This window comes from Scophthalmus maximus, chromosome 8, assembly GCF_022379125.1.
Source record: "Scophthalmus maximus strain ysfricsl-2021 chromosome 8, ASM2237912v1, whole genome shotgun sequence".
Classification (NCBI taxonomy): domain Eukaryota; kingdom Metazoa; phylum Chordata; class Actinopteri; order Pleuronectiformes; family Scophthalmidae; genus Scophthalmus; species Scophthalmus maximus.
Window position 1 is genome coordinate 14,602,598 of NC_061522.1, and position 24,917 is coordinate 14,627,514.

The window sequence follows — 24,917 nt, forward strand, 5'->3', positions numbered from 1 at the left end:
GTGTATTTATCCTCTTTTTTTTATGAACAAAGCTGATAATTGAAAATGAGTTTTTTGATTGTATATTCATGTTTGATTACGCTTTCCTACATTACGATACACAGGCAATCTTCCTTATTCTCCCATCACTCCCTCATCTCTTCTTGCACTTTACAACTGTACCGCAGCCCCCCTGTGTTTATCCATCTTTTGGAGTATTGAACCTTACAACTTTAAATAAAGATTAGATTTTTACCATGACGTACTCTCTCACCGTACAGTTTTATTGAAATGAGTGTAAGGCATATTCATGGTCTGTCAATCCATGTGCAACACCACTGGTATTCATGTCAAGAGCTCACAAACCTTTTTATTTTATTTTTTTTTACCTGTGGCTCATAATATTACAGACATTTTCACTCGGTCGACAGCTCATTAATGATCTCCTCTTGGCACACACCCACACAGACACTCATTCATAAGTTATGGCCTTTTCTCCTTGAAAAAAAAACTGGAAACGATATAAACCCTGGAATACTTCACCGCTCTGAGAACCACATCACTGGAATGAATGAATCTGCTACGGACTGATCATCCGTGCCACAGGACCTTCTCGTCCGTGGATCGAACAGCTCACGGGCGAGTCTCTAGAAGGATGCGAAGCTGCTTCTGCTGCTGCTTTCGTTTCCCTCCAGTCTACTGTGGGTCTTTTCTACTGACTTTGTTTCGTTTTTTTACCATTCTTGCTGCACTGTTCTACATCAATGTATTACTGTTAACTGAGCTTATGCATGTCACTGTTGCACCAATGACTTGATATTTTTTCATCTCATTACTATGGATTGGTTTGTTCAAGGTAAATAAGCTTGGCTCTAGGTCTGGATGTTCTTGGGTTAGAATAATGTCTGGCCCTAACTTGATTCCTTCTAAATCCAAGCTATTATTTATTTTCTGTTTTCCTGTGATGCTGGATGTCTTCTCAATGCATGGAGAGCTTTTGCATGTATTGCTGGTCGACTAACTAGAAACTCCGTTCACGGGCGATGACGTTTTTAAGCTCACAACAAGCTTTTCTGTGATTGTCTCACCATAGTTTATAATATTTGCATATACAGGAAGTTGGCTGCCTTTTTTTTTTATGTGCACATAAAAACCTCTGGATGTCATTTTTACAAGATTACACGTAGGGGGGGAAGTCACGTTAAGTATGCATATTTGCTCTCTGCACAAATTTCCCTGCCCTAGCTCCACTCACCACCCCAGTCACCTCACCTTGGGTCACTCTTTTCTGGTGTGTTCACTGTTCTAACACGAATGCTATGAATAATTTACTGTCACTGCTGAACAGCTTGCAAACAATATCCCACTGTCACTTGTTCAAAGTACAGACGTACAAATAACTGCCAGTCATTCTGGTGCTGTAGGCTCCTGGCAGACCTCTGTGTTTGGCTTCACAATGCTTCCACTATCCCGTCGGCGGGTATGAGCCTCTGAAGGCCGCCCCGCTCCCTCCACACCCTTCTGCTTGTACTCACTGCACTGCTGTCACTGTCCTGCTGCCTTCTAAAAACTTCTGTTTTATAACATCACGCTACCGTAATCTTCCTTCCCACTTCCTCTCACACACAGGCTTCACTGCACTACCGCACCCTCACCGTCGCGATCAATCGGCGTACCCCAGAACCTACTGCGACCTCGTCAAACCTCTTGGCGGCGCCATTGCCCCGCCAAAGCTGACCTGTGCCGACCTCCCTCCGAGGAGCCTCGGGCAGCAGGCGTTGAGCCCCCAGCTCCGCCGCCTGGAGCAACACCAGAGGCAGCTGCTGGAGCTGCAGCATCGCAGGGAGCAGCAGAGCCGACCGCTGGAGGAGGCAGAGCAGGAGAGGAAGAGGAGGGAGGAAGAAGAGCAGAGGAAGAAGAAAGAGGAGGCAGAAGAAGAAATAAAAAGGAATAAGGAGGAGGAGGAGAGGAAAATGAGAGAGGAGGATTTGAGGAAGGACGAGGAGCTGAAGCAGAGGAGAGACCTCGAACTACAACTGCAGCAGCAGCAACAGGAGCTGAAGCAACGGCAGCAAATCATGCAGTGGCAGCAAGAGCTGCAAGAGTCTGATAAAGGTCAGGCAGTTCTGTTGTCTCCCTCCTCCGGCCTCTGCACCATCTATGAAGCCCTGGAGAACAGTGATGAGGAGGAGGCTGGTGACGAAGACCAGGGAGTAAAGGAGCTGAACCCATCTAAAGAGAAGAAGGTGCCCAATCAAGAGACGTCAAGTCAAGGGATGGATTGTGACAGTGTGAGGTCAGATAAAGTGATACATCAAGAGTCTTTGCCCTCAACTGAGAACCCCCCTACTCCTCCTTCTCACACGGATGCCCCTCACACAACAAGCATCCCCTCCCAGGATCGAGACTGCTTTTCCCCCTCCCCTCCCGAATCTCCGGAGCGACCTCCCCCCCTGGACCTGGACTGGGGGAAAAAGGTGGACATAGTCCAGCAGCTGATCAATCAGACCCTGCTGCTGAACGGAGATGGCTGCTCCTCCTTGCTGCGGATGCCAGGGGGTGCAGGAGGCACACTGAGCCCCCTTGAGAGCAGCCTGTGGCCCAGCCTGCTGCCCCCACTCACCCCTCCCTCTGCCACCGTCACCTCTGTCAGCAGTTTCTCCCCAGAGGCTACTGGGAGCTCCCCACAGGGAGAGTGGACGGTGGTAGAGCTGGAGACGCATCACTGAGGAGCGTGAAAACACAACAACACTCACACAGGCATGATCACACACACGCACGCACATTCAAAACTATGAGAGACGTGCACAAACAAACCTCCCTAATTGAAGCAAACAAAAAAAAAACACAATTAAGCAAATTAATTGTTTTACTCGTGGAACAGATGCACACACGGAAGTCGATGTTTGAGCGAGGAAAAACAAATACCAGAACAAATAATATTATCTGTCAAAGAAGTTAAACTTAAATATCCATCGTATTGTAATGAATGGTCACCGGTTGTTTTTAAGATTTTTTAAATTACAGAAAAGAAAGTACAAAAAAAGATCAATGATAGGACCATAAACCAGTGGTTGACAAGCCAAAAGATAAATCTGAGGTGGGTGCAGGAGGATCAACAAGATAAGAGCAGAAAAACATTTATGCAATATATATAATTATTTTTTTTCATGCTCACCCTATGATCTTTGCTCCCCCCCCCCCCCTTTTAAACTACTGAATTCTTCTACCTATTGGGGCTTTTTAAAGGAAATCGGATGCAGCGATCTGAGAAAGACGAAGTGGTCACAGCCTGTCGACAGGAATTGTGAGACACGGTTTTCTAACTGTATTGTAAAAACAAGCACATTCAAACATTCTAATTATTGGTGGTGCTATAGGTGCTACAAGTTTGTGTGCAGTTTATTGATGCAAAAAAAAAAATTTGAGTGACTTCACGGTCCGGGGTTAAGACTCTCCCCTCCCCTGAGGTTTGTATCCAACCGCAACAAAGTAAATGATTAGTTTCTGGACTGTTGGATACTGTCTTTAAGGCCGTTGTTAATGTCAAGGAGACGCAATTCAGTGAAGCAGGCCAACATTATATTTTCTGCTGGTGCGTCTCATTGAACCGACATGAAGCTCTAGATGCTGTTTTAAAGCTTTCTCTACATTTAGGAACAAAAAGTGTTGAATATTTGGTCCCCTCCCCAACATGTGCCTGAGAGTCTCTGCTCAGGGCGACAAAGTGTCTGACGCTGACAGTGAAGAATCTGCGTCTCATCTCTGCCACCGACATTTGAGAAGACATACTCAAAGCGACACCTCGCTGAAACTCTGCGCCTCCTCTTACCTCGCGCTGTCGATATCCCTTACCCCGGAAACACAAACAGACTCGTATCATATTTCAACCCTTTAAAGCCACACACACCTGACACCATGTGATTATTGGCAGAATCCCATGATGCATGCCATCTGACTCAACTGGGTGTGACTGGACGCTTTTCTTTATGCCAAAACTCTGTGCCATGGTTGGACACACGCACCTTGACGGTGCCAAATGACCAAAAGTAATCAAAGGTAAATACACTGATAGATTTGGTTGCTTTTTATTACCTGCAGCTCCTCTGAATGAAGGAAGAGCTGTTCATGTGTTGACATGCCTCAATGTCACCTTATTGAAAAGTGGGACTACGCTGGAGATTTAGCTACTGAATATCGATGAGACGGCGACTCCCAGATTTGTTTGAGGCGGCACTTAATCAAACACCAACTCTTGTGAAGTTTACTAATTCAAATGTGTTAATGATACAGGCTTCTTTACAAGCCCCTGTCGTCATCCCCTTTGCAAACTGAGGTCAAAGAAATCATCATCATCATCCGTACTAAAGGTCAGTGCGACGTGCACACTGGAGTCGGGATCTAATGATTTGATAGTTACGTGATATGATTGTGATGAAATTAAAAACTGCTGAAGGTTAGTTTTAGAGAAGAATCTTTTTAGGTCGACGTCACTGTTAGGGAGACGTGCATTTTTTCTTAGGCGTAGTCTTCCTCAGATTCTCACGCTCGAGGGGTAGATGATGCTCCTTCAGTCGCAGACAACGGACAGATGATAGTCTGTAATTACAGCAGCCCTACTCAGCACTCTGGACTTTAACCGATGCCGCTGTGGGGGTCAGGGGTCACCGCGTCGTGTCATATCAGGAGGGATATTATTGACAGGGCGGGAATATCAGGTTATTCTGTGTATTAATTGTGTATTAATGTTGAATCTGTGACGAGGTACAGTGCAGTAGTGTGTCGGCTCCTCGCTGGTTGTATCTGTCCATGTCAGTGTTGAAGGCAGTCTCAGGTCAGACGGTGAGTTACAATTACACCGATTTAGATCTGACTGGAGGGCTCAAACATCACCTGACTGCATTATGACGTTTCTCTCATGTTTTGTATTGGATCGGTTCTTGGCTCGCCGTCTCGCCCTCCGGTGTTAAACCATATAAAGGTTGAATTGTTTATTAACTGAAGTGAACACAGATCTGGCATCCAGCGCTTTAATCTTTTTTTACGACTGATCCGTTTCTTGCCTCCCTTTTTTTCCTGCACTGCTGGATCCAGAGAAGAAAATTCCCCCTGCCGTTGTACGGCCTCTTATCACAGCCTGTGAAGAAGCGGAGGAAGCTGCTTTGAAGCTGGACTTTTTAAATGTGCATTTGCAATGCATGTCAGCATTTGTGTGTATACTGTTAAGACTGATCACTGTAATGAAGGGAAATTCCACTTTACTTTTGTACTTTAGAGATATAGAAGTATAGTCGCCCTTTAAGAGTCCTATTATAGATTTTTATTGAAGTAGAGAATGAATGATGTTGATTGTAAATTGTAGATTTAAGTAAAATGCTGTTTTCTATGTCCACTCAATGGAAGTGATTACTTACAAGGTCAAACTGAACACAGCAGCCTGAACTCTGAGTCGACAATTTCATTTGTTACTTGGTGTATGCGTAATTTTGTTAAATCTCCCATTTTGGATATTAATTTATTAAAAATGAAGTGGGGCTTATGTGTACTAATTTAAATGATGAGGACGATGATGATGATGAACCTGCTGAAATGAAGTAAACCGGGCCTTCTCGCTTGTGGGGCCCCAATAATGGCAGCTTATTTTAAAATGTAAAAACATTTTCCTTATTATCTTTGACTTTGTGAAAATCAAAAACCTGTGATGTTGTTTAATTATGTCGATGCACTGTTTCATGTAAATAAAATGTTTTTTAATAACACGTTTGGACTTATTTACAGCAAAACAACATGCTCTGAAAAATATGTGAACCCTTATCAAACTTGGAATATTTTTAAACTCTTAAACTCTGTTTTTAAAAGTTACAATATGAACACAGAATTCTTTCTTTTTTTTTTTCAGCAAAACATGCTCTTAAAAATGTCCCCCATTAAAAAAAACTTAGAATATTTTTAAACTCTTAGAAAAAACAGAGTAAAGTGACAGAACATTGTGCAGAGAACCTGACTGAGGTAGACATTTCAAACCCGAATGTTCAACAAGGATTTACCCCCGTTACCCTGCCTGGAAAAAACTGGTCCAGTTTTCCACACTCGTGACATCGGAGTGGGAGAAACCGACACACAGCAGCTGCTGCAGGAGCTCCGTGGCTCCGCTGCTGGACGGCTCGTCGCTGCCCAGGAACAACAGCTGGTGATAGTAGGCCTGAGGAACCTCACACATGATCCTAGAACATGAACAAGAAACATACAAATGGATCATAAAGGGGAAACATAAATACAAGTAAAGTGTTTCCATGCAGAGAATCTGTGATAGACATATTGGTGATGGTACTGGAATGTGATGGACTTTGTTTTGTAGGATCTAGCAGAACAACACTTTAGGTAAAAGCATCTGTAGAGAAACATAAATGCTTATACCAGTCGTAGATGTCCTCTGTGTTGGGGTTTATCTGCACCCACTGACCGATGGACCACATCCGCACCACGTTGCCATGGGAGACGCCTTGGCTCTCATCAAAAGCCTCTGCGTTTGCAATGGGAATATCCTCATAGCACAGGAAGTAACTTAATGAGAAACAAACAAACCAGTTGAATTAAAAGAGTTTCAAGTCAGAATTTAAGTTGACCGTTAGTGATCGGTGAATGTGATTTTTTAAACAACTCATCAGTTCTTCGACTGACTGAGAGGAAATAATGGGCAGAGAAACGTCATCATTCACACTCACTACTCCGTGTCCTCACTCCCTCCCCCCTGCTCCCCCCCTGCTTGCTGCAGCCCGTCTCGGAGCCTCTCCACGTTCCACCGCATCCGTTTGTACAAGCCGGTGTTGACCTGGGCGAGGTACGGCGTCGGCTTGCAGTAGCGGAACACCGTCAGCCTCAGACGGCCGAGCTGAGTCTGGCCAATGCAGAAGTGAGACAGGCTGGGAACGTAGACCGTGAAAAAATAAGAAAATAGACAAAATTATCCCTGCGGAGACACAAGATTTCTCTAGTAGCAAAAGTTACAAATGGCCGAATCAACAGTAATAGGGAAATACATTGACACTGCTGTCAATATCAAGCATCTGTATGCAAGTCAAGCAAATGATTACAGGCTTGTACAACCACGTTTTTCTTCCATATGTAATTTGCAGCTTTTTTGTTAACATCAAAAGTAATTACTGAATAGAAAAGTATGACAGTTTGGAGCTTTGCAAGTGTTGCACAGACACAGGTACGTGTTAACTATGCAGTGTGAAGCCCAGTATGTGTTTTCACTGAACTGCCCCTGACAAGTTAAAGGTTTTACTCTACTGTACACATTTGTGTGGACTGAAATCAACAAACAACATCTTTAGAGAGTTACGTCGACATTGAAAGAGGTTCAGTTGCGTGAAACAAACTGGATATATGTACAGTATGTATGTCTCTCATGTTGTTTTTGTTACTCTAACGTGGGGATTTTTTTTTTCTCCAGACAAAAATATTTCAGTATAGAAGATTAGTGTGTGTGTGTGTGTGTGTGTTTGTGTGTGTGTGTGTGCTCGCCCGCATGTTTACCTGTCAGGCTTAGTTTCATCCAAACAGAGGAGACTGTGTCTGGCATAGGTTAACATCAGCTGCTCCAACTTGTCACACAGCTGCTGAGAGAAATCTAGCAGCTGCACACACACGCACGCACGCACGCACGCACGCACGCAAACGCAAACGCACGCACGCACGCACGCACACACACACACACACACACACACACAGTAGAAGTTTAGAGTCAAGCTGCAGCAGTGTTTTCATTCAGTGAACACATAGTCTCTGCTTTAGGGTAATATGTGGCCCAATAACTGGATCAGGAACAAATGTAAATTATCAGCTGACCATATCAGACGACCAAATTCACTAACACAGTGTTCACTGTTAATATATTAGTAGTTATGATCTATATTTTCTGTGATGCATGCATGGAAGCCATTTTACCTAGCTGATGCAAATGTATATGTTCTCACATAAATATAAAAGCATCTAGCTGAGCAGTTATTGAGATATGTGATTTTATTACTATGCTGATACAATTGGAAGTGGACTGAATGTTGTTTGTGGTGCAGAAGGAGCGTTGAAAAGGAACATTCCAATAAATTCAGCAGAGCTCACGGACTATATCTTACTAAAAGGTAGTTCCAAATGTTAGCAGCAAATCCTGACTGCATGAAACCAAAGCTATGAGCATGGTTACATCCTACAGGTAAGAAAACCTGTTTAAAAAAACACACTTACCTCGGTGTAGACTTCCAAAGGCAGAGGGCTGTTCCGGGACACGTTACTCCTGGCTGTGGATTCCAGGTGGTTGAAGTAAGGCTGACAGGTGTACAGGAAACTCGGTACTGCAGCAGCCAGAGCCTCCCTCTCGCGATGCTCCAGCCTGCCGGAACACACGGACAAACATGCCTTCAATATCAGCTTTAAAATGTTGTTATTTTGTTGATGTGCTCTGTTACACTCTGTTTTGTTTTTTCCTGTTCTGTCCTCTGTCTAGTCAAGGGTCAAGGGTCAAGGACAGAGGATGTCCCGCCTTGTACAAACTGTTAAACCCTGTGAGGCAAATTGTGATTCGTGAATATGGGCTATACCAATACATTTGATTTGATGCTTGTGGTTACCCTCTTGAAACCCTACCCATCGTTCTTGAGGCAGTTGTGTAAGTCGTCGGCTTTGCCCATGAGGAACTGGAGCTGCAGCCTCATGGACTGCAGGCTCCTCTCCGCGTGCCGGTCCTCCAGGGGTCTGCAGGCCTCAGAGTCACAGCTGCAGGACGCACAGCCGCCGCGAGGGGGCGCCACAGCATCGTCGGCCAGCCACAACAGCGGCTCGTCCAGCTCTGGAACACACATTTGACACCAAGAAAACATCTATGAGTACAGAAGGAGACTAAACCCTTTATTAAAATGTTTGGAGTATTCAGCATTAGAAGTCAGAAAGTCAACACTCATGTACACAAACGCTACCGGCCCCGCGTCGGGGTTTTATTTGTCTGACTGCCCCTCACCGCTCATGTCCTCCTCCGGTTGGCCCCCGAACACCTGCTGTCCGGCCGGTGGGGTCTCGAGCTGGAGCTCAACTTGAACTCGGATAATCTTCATGCTCTCCGCTGTAGGGAAAGTCTTCATTTATCAATAAACCTGTTGGAAAACAAAGCGAGTGTTATTATTATTTTTTGAAGCCGTCTGTCACTGTCAGCTCTGCCTCAACAGTTAGCTAGTTAACACTAATGCTAATGCTAGCCGATACTAACGACGCAACAAGTTCAATCAAAGAGACAAACTCAGATAAAGACTGTTCACTTATCGACTGTTTGGTTTGTTCACTGAGTTGACCCACGCCACAGTCGAATGTCTGACCACAAGCAGAGTGCTGGTTATGACGTTTTAACAACAGATTAACGCACTTTAACGATAACTAGCTACGTAGCTAGCGGTCAAGCTAACTCACCTATTCGTCGTGGGGGCGTGGTGTGACGATCAAAGGCCAAAGGGGGGGGGGGGGGGGGTTCAGGTCCACGTCACAGAAAAAAAAAATTAAATCTAAATAATTGTATTTTGATCTAATTAGATTGGGGCTTCAGATTTTTGATTCATTTCAGAAAAATAACACAACCATCTTTTATAATTGAATAATTATAAGCGGATGTCGCTTTGGCTTCTCAAATGTGGGTGATTGTCTTGGGAAACTGTAATGGCCTTTTCATAACATTTTCTAACATGTAATAGTTATAGTAATAGTTATAATTTATAACTTTAAAAAATGTTGAAACAAGAATTTGGCCAATATACCATAATTATCACACTTATGTAGCTAGTACTGATACTTCATATTGTCTTGGTAGTGTTGCTCATGCTTTACCAAAAAAAGACCACTGCTCTATGTCCATAGGGGCATTATGGTAATGCATTAACTATCTATATAGGCATTGGCAACATCTTTGAAATCTTTCCACATCTGTAAACAATATGAACTATTATAACTAGCATGGATTTTGTTGAAACTTTTGAAGAAATGTTTACCGGGGAAAGGAAAATACAAAAGTTACAGCAGTAGACAAAACTAGCATAGCTATTATTGTAGACGTTTAAATATGCCAGTGGGCTAAATAACATGCAAACTAGTAACAAATGTTACTTGCAAATATCACTTTCTAAGAACACAAACATTTGCATTGTATGTAAGAAATTAAAAATAATGTCAAGACTGTTCAATCAGCTTTCTTCTTAATTGTGAGGAACCAACACAACTGCATTTTCAAGAGGACAGGAATGATTGTTTGAAAATATGAACATGAATATGTGAATTTATTAAAGGACATCTGGTAACCCTATCATCAATCATTACTACCCTCTTAACACCTCCACACACTGAAGCAATAGATGTGGAAACTCACATTTGAATCATACGCAGTGATGACTGTAAATGATCCAGTGGATTTCATTTTATTGTGAGTTTTGAATGGACAGATGTTCATGTCATGAATACAGTATGGAGGATATGTATGTATGTATCGCTTGTTTAACGCTCCTTCCTTATGTTTTTTTCTTGAAAATTTACATTTTGCAAATCAGTTATGCAAATGTGGTCCAGTCTAACTACTCTATCACTTCTGCCCACTCATACCACCCTTCCCTCTCATGAGTTTCTCTCTCTCTCCCTCCCCCTTTTATCTTTTATTTCTCTCCCCTACTTACATGCAAGAACACACTAATTATTAGTGTGTCTGTTGAATGAGATCAAAATCCGTTGTGCTTTGCATCTTTTACTCAAACCCCCCCACTATGTACCAGATTTCAGTCTTGAAACTTGGACTTACTAATTTCAACACCAAATTCCAGTTGTTTGCTTCGCTGTGCTTTGTACCTGGAATATTCATACAATACATAATTCTCTTTGAAATGATCACAGTGGCTGAAAACACAGTTGTTGTTGTTGTTGTTGTTGTTGTTGTTGTTGTTGTTGTTGTTGTGATTTCACGGTGCGTTGTGATAACCACTAGGCCAAAATCGGAGTTTGGGGTTTTAAAAGTTTCCTGTGTTTAAACATACATGAGATTACTAGAGTAAAATAGCAGAGAATAGTGAGAAGTATTAAGAAATGCCTTACATTTGGCAGATTATTTGGTGGTAACACAGTTTTTGTATAACTTAACACTTCTTTAATACTCTGACCATATCACTGCGTTGTCGCCCCCCCCCCCCCCCCCCCCCCCCGCCGCCTGCGTGTAAGCAACAGTTGGTTCATTAGAAGTTACAGTTAACAACGACTACAGCGCGTGCACACGTCACATGATAACATCCGGGCGCGTCCCCGCCGCCCAGCCCCCGGACCAATGAACGCCCGGGCGGGCATCGCTCGACTGTCGTGCACGCGCGGCTGGCTCTATCTCACAAGTGGCCGGTCGAGCCGCAGCCGCTCTCCGCCGACAGTTAGCCGCGGTTTGAATGTGAGGAGCCGCCGCCTCTGCCCGCCACGAGGGGAGACGCGTTTTCGGTTCGTTTGTTGGAGCCTTTTTTTTTGACTCCAGCCGGCGGGATCTTCCGCGGACGGAGGGGCTCTCTATTGTCCCTGGTTGTGCCTGTGTGAGCTGCTGGGGGACTGACAGGCGGCTTCTCCCTCTCTCTCTCTCCGTGTGTGTGTGGCTTGTGATACAGGCGTGTTCGTGTTTCACGGATGTTACCGGGAGAAGAAGAAGACGACGACGACGACGACAGGGAAGAAGGCTCTTTCTGTTAAATTCCGTGTTGTGTGTTTGAGCAGGACGCGAGTGACAGGGGGGGTCCACGGGGCGCCTGCTAGCTGTTGAATGGCGAGCTCCCGCTGAGCGACATGAACAATGAGTCCGTAGTGTTGTCTGCACGCTCGCGTGAGGAACACACGTCTCATTCTGTTTTCACGTGCAAACAGTGAACGCATTTTTTTAAATTAATTTTTTCATCTGAGTGAAGTCAGGATCGACGCTGGTCGGACACGCTGAAAGGCGCCTGGGAGGATCAGTTCAGGCGCGGCCAGGGGACCCGACAATGCGGATTACCTGCTGACTGCTCGCCTTTGTGTCAGTACAGACCGTGTGGAGTAGAGATCGCCTCCACAGGACCGTCAGCCTTGTTGCTCCACAACCGTGGTCTCGGGGCGCGGGCCTGAAGCACGAGTCCCACATGTGCACGGGTTGTCTGTGAGAACAGAGCAGCGGAGACGACGATGGCGAACGACTCTATACAAGTAAGTTGATGGAGTGACTCCTCTGTTCCACGGCGTGTTGAGTCAAGGAACACCCCAGAAGCCTGGGGGCTTCTAATAGAGTCCTGTCTGCTTGTGATCTTTAGTAATGAGCAGTTCAGTCAGTTTTTTTTCCTCTTCTCAGATTTGACTTTTTAAATATAGGTTGAAGAGGTCAAAGTATTTGGTATGTTACAAAAACAATCAGGGAAAATCTTCGGGTCCGCCAACCCTCAAAAGTTGTGAACGACAACGTTTGAGTGCTGGGCCGCACATGGAATAAACATCCATCGCTGCTCAGGTTTGTATTGGAATATAACTGTACTGAAATATAACTATTGATATGTAAACCGCTTGCATGAAGGAGTCTAGCTTCTTGCTGGAGGACTTTTGTTGGCCCCGGGGCCTCGCTGCGAGGAGCCACCAACCACTGGGTTGAATTGAAACGGATAGTTTGTTTCTTGTCAATAATGTACGATGGGACTCGTTCTGGTTTGGTGGGGGGGCTTGTACGCCGCGCACCAGCAGGGTATCAGTCACCTTGGTGTTGTACTGTACTGTTTTGTATTTGCCACAGTGTGGGCCCCCTTTTGGTCTTACTGTATAGGTGTGTGTGCCTTCATTGTGTGTGTGTTTTGTGTGCAGATGCAGTGCGCATGCAAGACACAACAGTGGTGTGTTTGTTATGAAACAGCACACGTTGCACACACCACATTCCCAGCTCCCATTTGGCATTTGTTCCTATATGAACACATTGGCGAGCAGGACTACGTCTCGCTTTGTATTTTACAGGGAATGGACTGAAGTAAAATGATTTCAACAATGATTTCCCGGTGTAGGCTATAGATTGTGAATGGTAATTGATCTTTGCTCCGCTCTCAAGAGTCACTAAGCTCAGAGTGACTTTTTCAAGTAAAATACCCACAATAAATCCCTTTACTTGGGGGCCGAGGCTGATGAGCATGATGAAGTTCATACCTTTTGAACTTGGTGAGCCGTTGTTCCTGTAGAGCTTGTGACATTCAAGTCTCAGCCCGTGTAGTGTATCAGTTGACATGCAGCAGGTGTGGAGTTGCATATAGTTCAGAAATGCAGGCGCTAGTGCTGTCGTGCAGGTGAATGTGCTTTATCTGTGTCTTCTGTATTCATACGTTCCTGTTAGCAATTTAGGAACTGTGATGTTATTCAGTTGACAGGGAACAGTGGCGAAACAGGAGACACTTTAGCAATGATATATCCTGTTGGTAGAAGTAACCACGTGAGGAGCAGGTGCACTTATAAATGCAGAATTGGGACAATGTTGATGATGATTGAAAAAATAGTTGGCTGAAATGTCACTTTCCAAACGTGTGTGCGTGTGTGAGAGTCTGTGACAACATAAGATACTGGCTAAACACTTGACAGTTCTTGTTTTCGTACTTCCATCAACCATTTCACCAATATTTGACCCTTTCCTCTGTTACATTATCATAAGTAAGTAATGTTGTTTATCGGTTGACGTCCATTTTTTTGTTTTTAAACGTACGCGTGTGAAAATTCATGTTCTCACGGTATACCTGTAGCTTACTCTGCAGTCCACTATTTACTCACTTGTGCAGTATGTGCTCCATTTTCCTTTAGTCTCTCAAAACTTAAACCAGAATGTGTTTTACCGTTGGCAGCAGTCTGTCATGTTTTGTGGTTCTGTGTGTGTGATCTGTTCTCAGGTTTGCTCCCTGCAGCCTCAGTCCTACATGGAATTTAACCTCCAAGGTGTGGATGAATGAGATCACTGAGTCATCAGTCAAGATATTCTTTGGTGTTCGCCTCCTGAAGTGTCTGTTGCTTTTATCGGTTTTATATCATTGATCAGAATATAATTGGGCTTTAGTCTGTTGGTCAGAAAAAACTAGCAAGTCATCACCTTTAGTAAAGGGGCTATAGAAAATTGTGGGCGGACCATCATCATTATTTTCTGACACTACAGACCACGAGATAAATCAAGAAAATAATCTGCAGACTAATCAGGTTTAAGAATATTTGTTGCATGTCTTCACTGTCTACTCCTTTTTATCTTTTTTTCCCCACATCTGCATTTTGTGACGTCATGAACCCCAGCCTGTGTCAGTAATAAAATGAGCCACAGACTGTGTTTAATTGTGCTGCATGATATCCGACTGCTGTTAAAAGTTTTGAGCTAGGTTACTTTGCCACTTCAACAGGGTCTCATTCTAGCCTTGGTGCCTTGATGTCCCCCTGGCTAGACAGCTTAGTTACTGAACAAATGACGTTGAAGTGCCTTAACGCTCACTCTGAAAAGATCTGTGCCAAACAGATGCAGCTACATTTGGTTGTGCCTCATTAATTTGCTCCACCAGTTTTGAGAGATTTGTCATTCATTGATTGAAGGTTGTATGTTTGAATCAACCCCTTAGTGAGGCAGTGAAACTGAAGGATTGTAATAATCATCATAGCAGTAACAATGTGCTTGAATGCTGTTTTGATATCTCATGTTTTTTTCCATACAAGGTCCTGTATGTTGTTGTGGTCACAATAGGAGAATCTCTGAGATTAAATGGCGACCTCTCCATGGTGTACCCCGCCTCTTGCCCAATGTTAGCAGGGATTGGCTCCAGCAACTTTTCACATTTGGGGGTGTTATGCTAGTAGCGGTAATGTAGTCTTTAGGCCTCAAGCCGAGATGAGGAGCAGGCTACAGGGGTCTGGTAAACTCACTTCTTTCATATTCAAACTTGTAGTCAGCCCCAGTCGTCGCTTTATCAAACTTAACGCCAGCTACTTCTGGAGCCTCTTTTTTTTAATGAATGTAGCCGTGACTAAGAAGTGTAAACTGTAAAATCCTCTTCCCCCTGTAAGCTTCCATTATTATAGATGTGAGGCAGGCAGTGGAGCTCTGCACTCTTTCCATGGCTTGCCATTTGTTTGCCCCCACAGGAAGACAATATTAAATAGTCCCAACAGAGGTCTGAACCCAATTGTGTCACACTTCCTCATAAAGGTTAGAGAGGAGACAAGACTGGAGTGAAGGGGGAATGTGCCACTACACTGTACAGTAGAGGCATGTGCAATTGTTTGTTTGCTTGTGTTCCTTGTTGCACAGTATTGCAGTGGACAATACACCACGCAACCAAGGCAATGGTTTAACAAAATGTGCATGAGCACAAATGTTCCCGTTTGCAAACACACAGATACAACACACACTGACACACGCATCCAGAGCCAGACACTCCAGGGAATGCATAGGAGTACTTCCCCTAAGCCTTACCATGACGTAAGGAGACAGCTATGCGCACAAATTAGGCTTTTCTCAGCGCTGCCCTGTGGCCGTGTAGGCAGACAGAATCCACGATAATGCATCAAGGAACAACTGGAGACACATAGAGGGAGCAAATATTCTCATTCATTTACTCTGGCAGGCATCTCTGTTTCATTAAACCATGTGGTCTGAGAGGACTTTCTTTGCTCCCTATCATGTGAGACATTCTCACATGAATAATGCTATATTTAGGCATTTACTAACATATGATCATTGCCTTATACCGGCTCTACTGACACAACCATATGAAGAAATCAAGGGGAAATTAAAGTACTAGTGTGTAGTGCTCACATTAAAGACCATCCGTTGAGACCAATATTTTGGGCCTCACAGACATGGGTAGGTGAAGAAATTGACAAGTGTTGTTTTGTGTTTGTATACACAAAATACCACATAAGGCGTTGCTATCAACTAGTATCACTAACAATGGGTAAGCTGACAAGAGCAAACCCCACTTCCCCCATCCCATGAAACTATCAAAACGTCCAACTGGAACCGGACCACGATTAACTTGGGTGTCACGTAATCGTCAGCTCTGACTTCCGAGGTAAATTGAATGCAGCGTAATAACAGTAGTGTCTGCTTTAGCCGTGCACATTCCTGTAGATCCCATATTAAAAGTTTGTGTAATTACTTTAGTGATAGTGTCCGTAAACCAGACATTTTCCCCTGATATAATCCCTGATATATTTTCATTTTCTCATGAGTTAAGTACAGTCATGTAATGCGGTGACCTGGCCATTTGAAAAGCACTGCTGTAGTTGGATCATTGCTGTTCAGATAGGATCAGTGGGGATGTGGGTATGGCTTTTCCCCAGGCCTGAGGGTGGAGGGTAGATGGGTAGGGGCGATCTGAAGGGCATTATGTTGATGATGAGGCTACACAGCCGCAGCAGTACAATAGCTTGTATTGTCTAACACTAGCAGCCCAGATCACATTCAGTTCACTGCAAGTTCATTTTCCTCATTCTGGCTGGAGCATGTTAGTGACCACACCCTTACCAACCAACCAACCAACCAACCAACCAACCAACCAGCTCATCTGTCCATCCACTGGCTGGGTAGTAAAGCCTCAGATACCTAATGTGGTCTTGTTGGGTTGATTTGGTGGTAGACATGTGAGCTTTTCATTTTTTTACATGTACACTGAAATTCCATGTGTATTAAAACTGCGTTTCATACTTTTAGCCCGGGCAGCTGTTGTAATCTTTGGATTTTCCCCTCTTTTTTTTTTTTTTCAACCTCGCCTTCCCGCTGCACAAACAGCCCATCATTCTCATGACCTCATAGTGATGTACCCCTGCATTCCAGCTTCAGTTGGACCCCCTCCCTCTCCCCTGACACACACACACTCTCACAGGCCAACTTCACTGAATTCACACACTGTCATGACATCACCTATCACTGTGGGCCAGTGAACACCACCAGCTTTTCTGGGAGGGCTGGAAAAAAAGTAGGTGTGGTCATGCAGAAGACGCACAGGAGCAAGTAGGTCAGGGTGGTTCACACAGCCAAAACATAAATGAAGCTAATGTTTCGCTGCTCTTCTATCTTTCATCCAATTGGGCAGAAAAAATTGCAGATGCGGAAATGACGGCACAAGTTTGGCATCACTCCCTTTTTATTACAGTAAGTCCTCACTTATACTTTCCAACAGGCCCCAGGCCTGGCGTGTCAACACCAGCAGCCTAGTATTTTGACATACCTTGAACCTTGACCCCTCCTCATTACGGCAGTGCCCAGGTCCCCCCAGGCCACATACATCGATCCCGAGCCCCATTCATCGATCCCAGCCCCATCGCTCAGTGCTGCCATGTTGTTTAAACAGCCACTCAGTTAGGTTAACTATCTCTGGAATTGCTCGGGGATTGCAGAAAATTGACAGCTTAAAAAGGGTGTTTGGGAGACATGTAGAAATAGCTAGTAGGTGATATTCATGCTCCAAGCACTTATTTAATGCTCTGGCAAAGCTCCCACGTTTATCAGCAAATAAAACAGTTTAGTCTGCCTCAAAATATAGCTCATGTAAAAGTCAACATTGAGCTGTCACATGCTCTCAGTTCCTGAATCGAAAGGTCAAACACTTTTTTAAATTTAAACTAGATAAAGAGAGCATTACGCTCTAATCTCTGGGAGGGGTTTTCACACAGGGAAAAGTATGCTCTTTCCCTAATAGGACGACATCTTTGTTAACAGAAGTATCAGCAGCTCTAATATTCCATTAGAGCTGCTGATACAAGTTTACTGGAGATATAGTCTGTTGCATTTCAGTGGTTTTGCTTTGACAGCCACTCCTGAAGGCTACAATGTTCTCATCGTTTTGCACACATTATGTTGATTTAGGCATTGTGATTTCCCCCCCAGCAGGGGGTTGGCTGGTTAAACAGTTCACGAACAAAACTGTGTCAGTCAAGTTAGTGGGATAAAGTAGGCATATAGCTCACATTGCTATTGTTTGTAAGCTTTATTAGGCAGTCAGGATCCTCCTTTTCCTTTAAACTTAAACAATAGATAAAACAAACCTGTCATTTTACCAAAGAAAGCCTTTGATGGAGTGGGTACTTTTGGCTGGATTTGAACATGATCTTAGATAAAATACTTGATCTACAATAAAACATGATCTTAGATAAAAGATTTATATGCAAAGTCTATACTGTTAAATTAAGTTCTTCAGTCTTGAGTGAATCTGTATGAAAAGATTAGAGTAATAATGGAGTTTTCCAGTGTCCGTACCGGCAAATGCTGTGGCCTACCCCATGTGTCAGGGTGTGGCCTCAACCTAAAAAAAACATATTTGATGATGAATTAAAATGACAAAATGAGAACTGGTGCACCTTTTGTAAACAAATGGTGAGAACTAACAGCAAAGAGGACATTAGGCGTGGTGGAAGGATGCTGTGTCCTCTAATGTGACTACAGAATACAAATATGACAGACAACATGATTTATACATTGTGTGTCAAGTCAACTGCATGGTCCTAAGTTTTGGACCGTCTCGCAATTTCTCACACACATGAGTTGATGGTGAAAATGACGTGTGTATATTCGCAGTCATGTGGTTGTGAAAAGTGTATAGAAATTAATATTCTGTACTGTAACATACTTTTCAGAAGTATCTTAGCTTTGCTAAGTGGTCAGAATAGAATTTAATTGTCAGTATCATCATACTTATATGATTGTGTGACTTTTAGAAGTTGCAATAAAGACATATAATTCACGAGCTCTGCATTCTTCTGTGTTATTTTATGCTGTGCTGTGGAAGGGTTTGTTTAGTTTTTTGGGCCTCTGCTATTTTGAACACAGTGCTTTAATAGAGCAGTAGGTTCTGCACTGAAGCATAGGCCTACAGAGGATGTTTCTGACAGGAAACTTCACAGCACAGACAGACAGCGAAGGGAAGTGGTTACCAGGGACAACTGGTTTAAGTTGCTCAGCAGTTCTCATCCATGACGGGATGATTGGCAGTTCTATGCCAGCCGGAACACCCCACGTGACGTATCTCACAGTGATGTGTTGGAGGGAGTTTTGCATTCGCACAATACTTACCAGACTGTGTAGCACTGTAGCAGCTACTTTTCATCTCAGTAGTCATATTTTGGTGTGGTATTCTGTGGTGACTCTTCTGGAGGCCTCGTCACATTTCTAAGGAAACATTCTCTGGTCCCTGCTAAGTAGCCCAACCCAACTGTCTCTGATGAATGGTTGTGGAGTGGACCAGCAACAGACATGAGTGTAAAGTGATCCACCATGTTGCCCTTCTATTATTTTGCCTCCCCAAATCTACTTTCACCCGCTATCTCCCTCCCTTCTGTCCAGGCTATGCACCAGCTGCTGCCTCCCTCCTCCTCCTCCCCTCTCCTCCCACAGCCCTCCATCTTGTCTTCCCATTTGGGTATGGTGATACCACAAGGGCTGTGTCCTCCACTGGGGATAATTAGAAGGGAAAGACTTTAGCTTTCAAGTGCTTTTAACCAGTCGACAGCCAAACAGACTCGACCTTTGCGTGGTTAAATTGCTAAATAACTTCATTCTGTCTGCACTATGCCTTCAGTTCCATGTACAAACCTCTTTGAGTGTATATAGTGCTGAAGACTGCTTTTTGGCTCATTTCCACAGTTAGAAAACATTTTGATACCAGCTATCGCAGTCTACAAATAATTAATAGGTCACTGTATGATTGCTTAGATAAACTGTTAAAATTGAAAGAAAGGTTTGGGGCATTTTTTTAATGTTTGTTTTATCTGCGTCAAGTAGCCAAATATTTGATTTTGATAAGATCTTCCATAGCCGCACAGACGAGCTTTGTTAAAGTTAATGTGAGCAGGGTCAGTGTGTGTTTTTGTGTCATACGCAGAGGGTGTGACTTCTAAGATAAAAATAGTCTATGGGAGTTATTTAAGTCTCCCAACAAACAATCCCTCTCATTAGAAAGGGCTGGGGATCAAGTTACACTGATAACATTTGGCCTACTGGGAGGTTCACCAGCTCCAGCTGAAAACTCAGCAGAGGGAGTGTTGGACAAACAGAAAGCCGAGGGAAGGGAGGAGAAAGATGTGTGTTACCTGGAAGCTTGGCTGTCATAGAAACAGCTGGTAACAGGATGAGGTCATAGTCTTTCTACTTGATGATGATTTAAACACATAATATACACACACATACCTGGCTATTTTCAGGTAAATTATTGTCTTATTTATGGAGTCTTCCCTGTTTAGAGTCAATGAAACAATTAGTAGTTATGTACGAAATGTAATGCATAAAGAGGGTCAGAGACAGTGGCAGCTTTCTCGTCCCAACACAATTAACATATGAACAGTTTTTTGGGAAGCTTTAATGAGAGTGGGCTCTCAGAGGACAATTAACTAAGCGTAGGCTTTAAAATTATATTTGGCTATGTAATTAGAGATTGCATGAAAGGCTTTTTGTCTCCTCCGTGATTAAACTGTTGCTTACATTAAACTGTTCCTCAATAAGGCCCCGACTTTTCCATTCTCCCCAAATACTTTATATAACCTGATTCAAACCCTAACAGACATAAACCCCATTCAGTTAGATGGCCTCTGTTACTTTTCGGCAATTTCCCAGAGAGTCTTTGTTTTTTCCTGCCCTCTCAAGGAATGTGCTGCTGTCATCCACAAGGAAGTCCTTCCACACTTGGCTCCTAAAAAAATCAGACTTTAGTCATAAGCCTAACCTCTAAAGTTATTGTATATAGCTTTGTATAAGCCTGTCCAAAGCCGGGGGCTTTCAACAATATTAAACTTGGGAATTTTGTCAGATTAATCTGCTTTAGAATGATGTAACAGGTTAATCTTAATATGAAAACAGCTGCTTGTTTATTGTACCCAAAAACGTCTCTTGCACAACCATAGCCAACAGATGTTGCAAAGATGGGATGCAAAATATATAATAGATGTTATTTAATACCTTATTGTAATCAATGTTCTATTTTTAATCTTAGAAAATCCTACATCTTCCTTTGAATTATTACATTTTACTCTGGAAATTTAACAGAAATGTCTGATTCAATGCAAAAGTATATTGTGCCAGAGAGGACTAAATCAAATTCATAACGAAAAATTTAAAAAAGGAATTATAATCTCAACAATGTCCCTTTTTAACTGCGACTACAAAATCAGTGTTGGTTAGATGAACTTGTTTCTGCAGGTCGGGTAAACACACATGTACACACACACACACACACACACACACACACACACACACACACACACACACACACACACACACACACACACACACACACTCTGCTACAGACCTGCTGCACTGGTCTCCACTGCCGCCAACACACCTTAGCCCAACTGTCATAACCGTTAGTGCTGTGTGTGACACACACACACACACACACACACACACACACACACACATACACACGCAGTAAACCCCCAAGGGTGTTCTTGTGGCACATTAATATGCACAGCCACACTCAGTCTTTCTCTGTTAGATTCACCATGAACAGCCGCACATCGTCTCACAACCACAGAAATATGATGTACTCATATCCACTTTCTGTCTTTCTACCCACATGCACGAACACATGCACACACACACACACACACACACACACACACACACACACACATACACTCGAATACATTTTTTCACAAACTGCAGCATGACTTTCTCGCAGTCAGCTGTTAGTCATGGCTCAGCAGAAACAATGAACAAACAACCAGTTTATTTTTCCTCAAATAAATGAATAGAACTGTTCCAGATGCAGTTTGTGGTTTTCTGTTGATAACACAGAGTGACAAGGACGTCCATTTTCTTTAAACTGGAGTGTGCTGGTGATCCAGAGGTTGAGGATGCTGACCAATGTAAGCATGTACTGTAAATGCGACATTGTCGGTTCAAGTTTAGCCAGGAGCTTGCATTGCATTTCATCCCTCCTTTCTTTCTCCGCTTCTTTTCCCGCTGTCTTAAATCTTCTGTATGCTGTATTGATATATTTATCTGGACACATGACTAGTTACCACCACCAGAGGCACCAAAGGAAACTTGAGACTTTATTTATTTTGTGAAATTGAATTTTCGAACTGTTGAAAAACCATGTTAACTTGGTGGCTGTTCTTTTTGGCCTCACTAGCAGCAGGTGGTATGGAAAAAGTCAAAACACTGCGTTAGTCCAAAAATACTATTGAATAGATTGACATGAGATTTTATACAGACATTTATGATCCTGAGGACTTTGGTCTCTAACACTATATAATACCCCATAAACATCAGGTATTATACTGCTCCTCAAGGATTTTGGCATTGTCATCTCGAGCAGTAGTGCAGCCTCTCAGAGCCGCTGAGCACGGCAGTAGACCCTAAGTCTTGTTTTGATTACTTTTTGTGATCAGCATTTTTACAAGGACTGCAGATTATACCTCTTTCCTTATTATGGACAACACTAATCTGTGCCTAATTGATGAAAGCATCTGTCATAACTGCTCCTCACTCCACCGATCAGACGGCGTGTTTCAGGACCGCTTGTCTCAAAATTTTCTTGCTCACTCAGTGTTTGTCTAGAAGTGGTGTTGGACCCTGTGTCTGGCAATCAGACAGCATTAGTGTGTTAATCTCAGCTAAACCCACTGCTGCAGCACAAGCACTACAGCTTCTTACAAACACACACACACACACACACACACACACACACACACACGTAACCTGCACTTCCCTGTGTCACCTAAACACATCTCAACCATTTGATCTACTTCGTAAGAGAAAGACTAATAACCACCCAAATGCACGATTAGCATGCGCACCAGAAACATGTTGTAATGTGCATTAATTATTGTTTTTAAGTGATTTAATCCCATAAATAATTTTACAGTTCCGTCATTCTCGACTTTGTTCTGTTCTTTTTTCCAAATATCCATTTTTGATATGAAAAATTTAACATGTGTATTCATACTGGAAACTGTGCCAAGGCGACCCTGACCTAAAGCTTCACACCCAGATAAAGATCAAACCCAGATGCTTTTCGCAATCTACTATTTAAAGTCAAATGTAACTCCTGTTTTTAGGACAAAGCCAATGTTTTACATATGTATCGAAAAATTTCACATGGTTTTTAGAGCATCCTATACATTGATCAGTCTATTAACTGAAAAGTATCGATCAATGTAATAATCAGTGATGAAAATAACAGTCGCAGACTTATTTAACTGCTAAACGTGAACTTGACTGGACTATGTTTGTGTGTGGAAATTCATATTACATATTACAAACTGTCCACCCAAACAGATGCTGCCAAAAAAAAGCACAGAGATCAAAGGACCAAGGAGGTATAGAGTGTTTTTTTTTAGGGGAAAATGGAATTAAATTTCACTCTCATTCTTTTCCTCCTTTCTTCTGTCAGGGCTTCACCCCTTCCTCCCCTCTCCCTCCTCCCCTCTGTGTCTATCACTCCCTGCTGCTTTCAAGCACATACTGTACATCGTGTGACTTGCGTTTACCTTAGAGATGCGGTAGGTCTGGAGGCACAAAAGACTATATTGTGTGTGTGTGTGATAAATCAATTGAATTGTTACATGTCAGGAAGATGATTCAAGACTTCAGAAATGGTCAAAAACACGTCCGAGTACAAGCCAAGAAATCTCCCCAACAGCTCCTGGATTGGAAACCGATTTGACTGTTTAGGGGGTTGATTTAATGTGCAGCCCTGCTTTATGTGTGTGTGTCAGACTAGTTTATAGCTTAATGTTGCTCTCCACCCAGGAGCACAAGCTCTCTCTCCCTCCTCTTCCTCCTTCCCCTCGTGTGTTCGACGTCTATGTGTTTGGCCCCCGAGCATGCTCTCACATGCTCTTTTATACATCAATCGCATCAGGCACTGTGCGTCAGTCACCCTCCCTTTTCTTCGTCCACCTGCTTCTTTATCACGTTTTGGCTGACCACCCTTTCTCCCTCCTGCCATCGCTATCGTTCTCTCCCCTCCTTCTCCCATAACTCCCGTCTCTTTCCGTCCACCTCCCTCAGTCTGTCTGTCTCTGCTCAGAGGCTTTCTTGGCCTTTGTCTGTCTCGTGGGGAAGGGTCTCTTTTGTCCTCTGGCCTGCAGTCTCATCCCTCCCTCCGCTTGCAGAGAAAGAGATGAAAAGGAGGAGTGTCGACAAGGGACCTGAAGTTGCTTGAGACAATGTGGAGAAAAATGTACCCGCTGAAAAGGCAGTTTTCACTTGACTGTTTGATTAAAGAAGTTAAATCCTGTTCACAGTAGAATGTAGCACAGATTGTGTGTTTTAAATGTCCAGCTAATACCAATCATCTCAACCATGACTGCCTTTATAGCATGTCTCCATGAGGTAACACAATTGATTTTGGATTTCTATGCTAATATTGAACTGGGAATAAGTATATATGTCTTTTTAAGAGTTGGTCTTCGAGTAAGCCGACTTGGAATTCATAGTCTCACTCTTTTATAGAGGTTTAGTCTCAACCATGTGGAATTTAATGTAATACAAATACGAGGAGATTGATGAGAGAGACACTGCAGGGAGTGCAGTGAAACGACTTGTATCCCAGTGACTTTATCGCCTTCCCGCCTCTCTCGTTTACCTTTCCCTTCATCCCTCCCTTTTTCCTCCCCTTCTCTCCTGCCAGGTTGGCCGTTGTCACTGCTCAGGCGTTTCAGGAATGCCTCCAGATGTTTACTTTATATGACTCAGCCTCACTCTCACACTCAGACACACATTTCCTTTCTTGTGCACATAAACAGCCCGAAACACTTTGTTTTGACTTCAGGTGGAAGTCTGTACCTAACCTTTGCACTCAAATCCCTTTGCAGTGAACAGATCCAGAGTCCGCTCATGTCTCCTTCCATTTTTCGTGCTTTTGATAAGAAACAACGAGACCAAACTGACGGATCAGTGCTTCACAGCAACT

At 43.3% G+C, this 24,917-nt stretch overlaps 3 protein-coding genes across 6 annotated transcripts in view; 2 read left to right on the top strand and 1 right to left on the bottom strand.

Moving 5' to 3' along the window:
• si:ch211-214c7.4 (mucin-5AC) overlaps positions 1 to 5,736 on the top strand; it is a 30,963-nt gene extending 25,227 nt beyond the window's left edge. For 2 of the 3 annotated variants that reach the window (XM_035636006.2, XM_035636007.2), the window contains exon 6: positions 1,609 to 4,038. In XM_035636006.2, the coding sequence (XP_035491899.2) occupies positions 1,609 to 2,708 (1,100 nt within the window). In that variant the 3' untranslated portion in view covers positions 2,709 to 4,038. Of the gene's footprint in view, positions 1 to 1,608; positions 4,039 to 5,073 lie in introns of those variants that run through there. The other variant, XM_047333676.1, reaches the window with a different exon arrangement.
• On the bottom strand, positions 5,708 to 9,505 carry c8h19orf67 (chromosome 8 C19orf67 homolog). Of its 2 annotated transcripts, XM_035636018.2 has the most exons (8): positions 9,442 to 9,505; positions 8,999 to 9,131; positions 8,629 to 8,830; positions 8,230 to 8,374; positions 7,522 to 7,622; positions 6,705 to 6,902; positions 6,397 to 6,543; positions 5,708 to 6,203 (listed from the first exon to the last, which is right to left on the bottom strand). In XM_035636018.2, the coding sequence occupies exons 2-8, from the start codon at positions 9,117 to 9,119 to the stop codon at positions 6,032 to 6,034; spliced, it is 1,086 nt and encodes a 361-aa protein (XP_035491911.2). In that variant the 5' UTR covers positions 9,120 to 9,131; positions 9,442 to 9,505; the 3' UTR covers positions 5,708 to 6,031. The 2 variants fall into 2 exon arrangements, with proteins under 2 accessions (XP_035491911.2, XP_035491910.2); XM_035636017.2 differs by lacking the exon at positions 9,442 to 9,505 and having other exon boundaries at positions 8,999 to 9,397.
• A 1,850-nt stretch (positions 9,506 to 11,355) lies between these two features.
• Positions 11,356 to 24,917, top strand: part of pkn1a (protein kinase N1a) — a 40,068-nt gene continuing 26,506 nt past the window's right edge. Inside the window, exon 1 of the mRNA XM_035636004.2 lies at positions 11,356 to 12,216. Within this exon, the coding sequence (XP_035491897.1) occupies positions 12,196 to 12,216 (21 nt within the window). The 5' untranslated portion in view covers positions 11,356 to 12,195. The remainder of the gene's footprint in view (positions 12,217 to 24,917) is intronic.